The following is a 6,515-nucleotide window of genomic DNA, read 5'->3' as shown; positions in this document are numbered from 1 at the left end:
TTATCTCCTTTTCATTGCAGCAGTTGAGAAAAGAGTGGGAGCTGCCTCCACACTCTGAGCAGACATGTAGATATTTGGAAGTAGTCTGGCTCTGATTACAAGTACCATCAACGGAGACAATGGAGGGTTCTCATTGAAGATGAGCGGAATAGAGCACAACCAAATGTAGTGTGATCGTCTCCATTGCAGAGCTGGCATGACATGTTCTTGACAGAGGCAGCAGATAGGACTGTCAACGCCATGAGAAATGGAGCAAAGTCATTCCACAGGAAGAGTGGAGCCAGTGGCAATTTGTTGGCAAAATAACCTATACTAGGCCAACCAACCTCTCCTTCCATGCTTTTGTACCAAATATACGATCAATTGGGCATAGGCAGTAAGCTCCTTGGCAGGCAGTAAGCTCCTTGGCCCTCTTCTCCTTTACTGAGACTGCAATCAAGGCCAGGAAGTAGAAGCACCAAGCTAGAGGATCCTCTATCTCCCTCATACAAGAGCCAGTCTGTGCAACATTACTAGCCCACACCTCTGACAAAAGCTTCACTAAAGCTATGTTGTCAGGCATAAGTTCCCGCAGGTCCACGAACTGGTTGAGGTTAATCTTCTCAATTACATTCCCTGGGACTGGTGAAGAGAGGGTGACACAATTACATAATGTTACTGACATAATGGGAGCGGCACTAGAGGTAGTGCTAGTACTAGGACCAACAGCAGTTGGAATAATTGGAATGATTGAGAGAGCTAATGCAGGTGAACGACAAGTAGGTGTGAGGCCAGATGAAGACCCTGAAATTATCAAAAACACCAATTAATATAATTACCAATAAGCAATAATTATTTTAATAAAAACTTAAAATAAAAACAACAAAAACAATACAACTTATTCATGCTCTGATTACTAAGCTTACCCCTAACTGCAGGGGCTATGATGTCTTTAAAGTGTTTGTTTATTGAAGGTGGCTGCTTTAGCTTTGTGGTTTGTGGTCTGTGGTTTTGAAGTATGTGCTAAGAACATGGGATTTAACAAAAGAGCGAGTAAAATTTTCAAGCAAAAACAGCTGTACCAAAGCAAATGAGCAAAATTGGAAACTTTCAACAAAGCATAAGGATATCATTATGCATTTAAAATGTAATAAAAATTTGGGGTGATTTGAAACAAAATTTTTTTTGGAAAAATTCAAATTTTGGTATTTCATTTTAAAAGTCATGACTTTTAAAGTCTCCACTTTTATAATCTTTTCTGATACATATACATGTTCTTATGTTGCATAGAAAGTTTGAGCTCATTCCAATCAAAATTAGATTTTTTAGTAATTTTCTAAGTTGCTACAATTTGTCAAAACATAAAAGGACAAACATGCACATGTACATACACTGACTGTGTGTGCTAACCTTGTTGTATTGGTACCAAACACACAGCTGTACGAGAGACCAGAGGAGGTGGGGGAGGGGCAGGATGACAAGCGGAATAATGTACCTCAAGATACTTTGAGTCTCTGGGAATGTGTTGGGTAAATGAAACACATATTTTCTATCAACACTCTAAATAGTGAGAGACATGGAGATAAAGGATTACATGTACATGTACATTATGTATACTTACTTTTGATGTTCATTTCATAATTCAATGTTTATCAGCAAAGCTCTCATTAAACTCCTAAGATACAATAAAAACAATGAGATGCAATAATATTAATTGGTTCATTTGTTTAAATGGACATGACTCAAAAATTTTAGCCTCGGAATTGGCTTCAACTTTTTAAATGTCACAAAAATTGGAAATGATTTCGAAGCCATTTTTTGGAAAAAGCATGAACTATAGTCCATAGATTTTTGTTACAGGGAGAGCTGCCAATAGGCTATGTGGGGTCCAGGACAAAAACTTTGATGGGGCCCCTACAGGACGGGTACAGGACATATCGTACATGTCTTTCACAATTTGATTAAAATTCATGCACTAGTATACATTTACAAGTACATTTAAACTACCTCATCTGTTATTTCGCTGTCATTAGTAACTCCATCATTTTCATCATCAACTTTCTCTCTTCCCTGTCCCTTCCAGTGCCACCATATTGAGGGTTAAAACAACAATAATTGCCCCGCCCTAAACGAGCCCCTCCCTTGCTATTCATTCCAAAGTTTGCATCCTGTTTATAGCTTGTTCTTTGATCAATGGCAACTAAAACCAGTTCTTGTTCCTCTTCTCTGGGTCTCTTCTCTTCTCCTTTGACTATTGGTAATGTTCATTAACTATCTATGTATCATTGAATATGATTTCAGAGCAATTTATTGATGTATATAATCTGTTGAAGAGATGTGGTTTCCCTCAGAGGAGATGGAAGGAACTAGGACTGACACTAGGACTACTCATGGACTCACTGGACGCTATTGCAGAAAACTACTCAAAAGTAGAAGATCGTTTTATTGAATGCATTGCCAGATGGTTGCGTAGAGCTGATAATGTTGACAGTAAAGGAGGAGCTACCTTTGACTCACTGTCAGATGCTCTTAAATCTATGAATGAGAATGGTGCAGCTGACAAGTTAGATCAAGAGAGTAAGTTAATATCACTGATTGTATTAGTATTGACTTTGTGTGTGTATTTTATTTATATTTAGAACATAGTTCATGTTCAGTACTGGCTATTGATATATTCAACACTCATCATCCACTCCTCTCTCAGTCTCTCTCTGATCCTGTCAGCGTAGCTATTATGCTTCAAAGAGAGGGTGTCATAACAGGACAAGTATTGGCTAGTGTGGCATCAGCTAGTCCCTCTGTTCCTAATCAACGTGAAGTCCTGTTAGCTGCCATTATAGTAGCTATTGAAAGCAAGTATAGTTTACTACAAACATTTGCTAGTGTGTTGTGCAAGTTCACTGGTAATGTAAAACTAGGAACAGTTATACAAAAAGACTATGGTGAGCTAGTATAATTTACGCAATAAATTTTTAAGAATCTTTTTAGATAAAACATTTAATGACAATACACAAGTGATATCCGATGATGAAGGTATATCAATAGAATATTAGTAATCAGTTTTTTTTTAATTTTTAGCTCAAGAATCTTCTGATTCCTCTGGTTCTGATTCCAATAAATCAACAACTACTAATGGTGAGTGGTAATATGGGTGTAATCATTAGTCACATTTATTTCTGCAGTTGCTCCTCTTTATATTCCACAATATAAAAGTCAAGATTTCGATGTGCTTTTTGCAAAATTTGCTAAAATGTTTTCTAATGTTTGCAAAGTTATTGCTAAATGTCCTCCTCCTTTAGAAGATCTTAAGATGTTCATTGAAGATTTCAACTCTGACCTTGAAGCAGAATTGAGTATGATTAGTAATCTTCAAGGTATCATGCATCTTATTAGAAAAAATTGCAGTCTCATTAATATTGTAATACTTGAAGCTGTTGTTGAACACTTTGAGATTGATGATGCTCAGAAATACATTGACAATTACAAGAGGGAAATTGATGAATCATGTCGTAATTTATCAGTTGATCTGTGCTTGAATCAGCCATTTGATGTAGTTAGGGCCAGTCCTCCTCTTAAATGTGAAACCGTCTCTTATGTACTTGGATGGGAAGCTACTGAGCATAAACTAAAAGATGTTACAGATATCGTATCAAAATCTTCTGGTAAATTTGTGAAACTGGTTGACATCAAAAGCACTCAATCCATCACCATCACATGCTCCTTCCCTCACTCTCTCACTGGAGCTCTCATTACAAAATTGAGTGAATATCTTGAATTATTAATAAAGAATGGTCTAATGAAGCTTACTGTTGGATACTGCACAATATGGAAGAAACAAAAGATACAAGTATGTATATATACTGTCAGTAATTATCATTATATACTGTATTATAAGGAACCACTGGAAGAAGAGGTACAGGAGATAAAGGAACAACCTCATGATACAAAGGTATAATAATTTGTGTTTGACTATTTTATTAAACTAACTTAATAGGAAGAGAGAGTAGCAAGACTGGAGGAGAAAGAAACAGAAGGAGCAACACCTCAATCAGTAATTAATCAAGGTATAATAATACATTAATGTAATGGTTGTTGATCAGTATTATTAATTCATGAATAATTGAAACAATTATTATTTTTCAGATATACTATCAACTGTTACAAGTGTGACAATATTTAACAAACAATTAATGAAAGAAATAAAGACAAACAAACAATTAGAAGAAACACTAACAAGTAAGTATAATAAAACTTTGTTCATTATAATTGAAATAACATAGAAATGAGACTAAAGGAAATTCAACAACATCTGTTTTTACGAAATAGTTCTAGATCAGGTTTATAATGATAATAGTAATTATTATTATTCTGTTATTTATAGCATCATACAGAATCAGAAGAGGAATGAGAATGGAAATAGAGCAATTGCACTTATTTTTAACAAATAAAACTGGTATTGAATCATAATGTATGTGTTAGTGTATTATAATTATACTATGATAGGTTTACTGTATCAGAATGAATCATTAATAGATATTAAGAGAGAAATAGCTGAACTACAAGAACAGATATCAGTAATGAGTGTACATATACTAAATGAAAGAGAAGAGAATAAAAAATATAGAAATATAATAAGAAGTATGTTTCATTATTTCATTAACTGATTAATATATTGTATCACTGGTATATAGTGAATAAACCAACAGCAGAATCTGTTTTTATTGCTCGTTATGACTATCATGCAATAGAAAGTGATGAAATATCATTCAGTGAGGGAGAGCAGCTGGAGATATATGAGAAGGAGATTAGTTTTTGGTGGAAAGGAAGATCTTTGGTGTCTGGTGATGAGGGAGTCATTCCTAGTAGTTGTGTTTACTCAATGTTTGAGTCACTTCAATTGTTAGAGTTTATACTGTCAGTGAAAGAAGTGTCTCTTCCTATTTTACAGAAAATAAGGAATGATTCATCTAGTAATGATGAGAAAGCTTCTCTTTTCTTGGAGACTATTAATGATGATGCTATTATGATATCTGCACTGAGGGAAGACAAGGAACAACATGATGAAGGTAATATTTGTGAATATTGTGACAGTCAGTATATACTTATTCATGAACATGTATACCGGTACATTTAATGTTATGTGTTCTATTATACTTAGGGGTTGTGCATAAAATTAATTAATTCACTAATTTTACCTGAAATGTTACTGTGTGCATATACTTACACATAATATAGTCAGTATCTGTTTATGCAAGTTGTTTGTGTTTGTATATACACATGATGTGAATATGTGTATTATTATGTACATACATGTATTATAAGTATAATCCTTTGGTTTATATTAGGAGTCAGTAGGAATGTGCACTGGGACAGTGACAAGGTATCCCTTACCACTCCATCTCTAGTTCAGTGTAATGAAGTGATTAGTATTATTAATGATTATCATAAGAGGATTGACCTTAGATACTCATCTACTAATAGTACATTATCTCTACTATCATCAACTAAACTGCATACACTAAACCTGAGGAGACTTAAGATACAGTCCACTCCATTAACTAATGATTGTATCCAGTACTTGTGTATACTACTAACTAATAATAAAACAATACAAGAACTAGACATCAAAAGCCACTCCATTAGTGATAAAGAAGTTACTAATATCTGTCAAGCACTTGAACACAACTCTACACTTGCCTCATTTGATCTTTCTGATAATCCTCTCATCACTTCTACTAGTGGACAGGCTCTTTCTCACCTCCTCCTCAATAACTCATCACTAGCTAAACTGGATGTAAGGTGGACTTCATTGTCTACTGAGTCAATACTACTCATCCTCCAGTCACTAATGGATAATAAGAATATAACCGAACTCACACTAGACAAGCGACACAAAAAGACTTGTAATAATACTTATCGGAACTATCACCTAATACAAGGCAGAGTAGACTGGTGGCCTAGGTACTAATAGCTCTTCGTGTCAACTTATAATCTCATGATACAATAATTATTATACCAGTTAGTAAGTTATAGCATCATAAATCTAACACATGAACATCTCTTGATCTCTCATCAATCTCTCTCTCTCCTTCTCCAGTATATACTGTACATTCCTTCTCTTACTGACACACACTCATGTCACTGTCTCTCTCTTTGTTGTCATCATTTCTTTCTATTTCCCTCTCCTTTATTTCTATCTCTCCCTCAGTCTTTAATAACTTTTCTCTAGCTGACCTTCCTCCATTTCAGCAAGTCAGTCTTGTTTCCATTCTCAATATTATTATTTCTCTTAAAAAGGAGCAGAGAAAAAAATAAAATTACATTACAAAAATACTGTAAACCCAGAAAAAATAGCGTTCCATTAATCATAACGAATTTAACGTCAGCCACTTATTCGTTAAAGTTAGTGGTCGTTAATGTGCTACGTTATGTGCATGCGCACGAAAGAGCAAGTAATGTCTCTTCATCGTTGGCTGGTTGGTTCTAACAAGCGTGGTCAAAGTTCCTACTTGCCTCCTGCAGAGAAAGGAAGCGCT

General features: G+C 34.9%; 2 protein-coding genes across 2 annotated transcripts; one reads left to right on the top strand and one right to left on the bottom strand.

Annotated features, from left to right (window-relative positions):
* Positions 1 to 9: 9 nt before the first annotated feature.
* LOC109586660 (uncharacterized) lies at positions 10 to 2,371 on the bottom strand. The gene is made up of 5 exons (XM_020002866.1): positions 2,357 to 2,371; positions 1,987 to 2,055; positions 1,390 to 1,539; positions 906 to 1,002; positions 10 to 783 (listed from the first exon to the last, which is right to left on the bottom strand). The coding sequence occupies exons 1-5, from the start codon at positions 2,369 to 2,371 to the stop codon at positions 308 to 310; spliced, it is 807 nt and encodes a 268-aa protein (XP_019858425.1). The 3' UTR covers positions 10 to 307.
* Positions 2,372 to 2,536: 165 nt separating this feature from the next.
* LOC109586659 (uncharacterized) lies at positions 2,537 to 5,113 on the top strand. Its single transcript, XM_020002865.1, has 12 exons — positions 2,537 to 2,556; positions 2,619 to 2,921; positions 2,968 to 3,012; positions 3,058 to 3,114; positions 3,162 to 3,658; positions 3,875 to 3,928; positions 3,974 to 4,043; positions 4,123 to 4,215; positions 4,260 to 4,316; positions 4,361 to 4,432; positions 4,483 to 4,617; positions 4,671 to 5,113. The coding sequence occupies exons 2-12, from the start codon at positions 2,714 to 2,716 to the stop codon at positions 5,111 to 5,113; spliced, it is 1,731 nt and encodes a 576-aa protein (XP_019858424.1). The 5' UTR covers positions 2,537 to 2,556; positions 2,619 to 2,713.
* Positions 5,114 to 6,515: the final 1,402 nt, after the last annotated feature.

This window comes from Amphimedon queenslandica, unplaced genomic scaffold (genome assembly GCF_000090795.2).
Source record: "Amphimedon queenslandica unplaced genomic scaffold, v1.1 AMPQUscaffold_12817, whole genome shotgun sequence".
Taxonomy (NCBI): domain Eukaryota; kingdom Metazoa; phylum Porifera; class Demospongiae; order Haplosclerida; family Niphatidae; genus Amphimedon; species Amphimedon queenslandica.
Note: the sequence above shows the minus strand (reverse complement) of the source record. Positions and strands in the feature narration are given on the sequence as shown.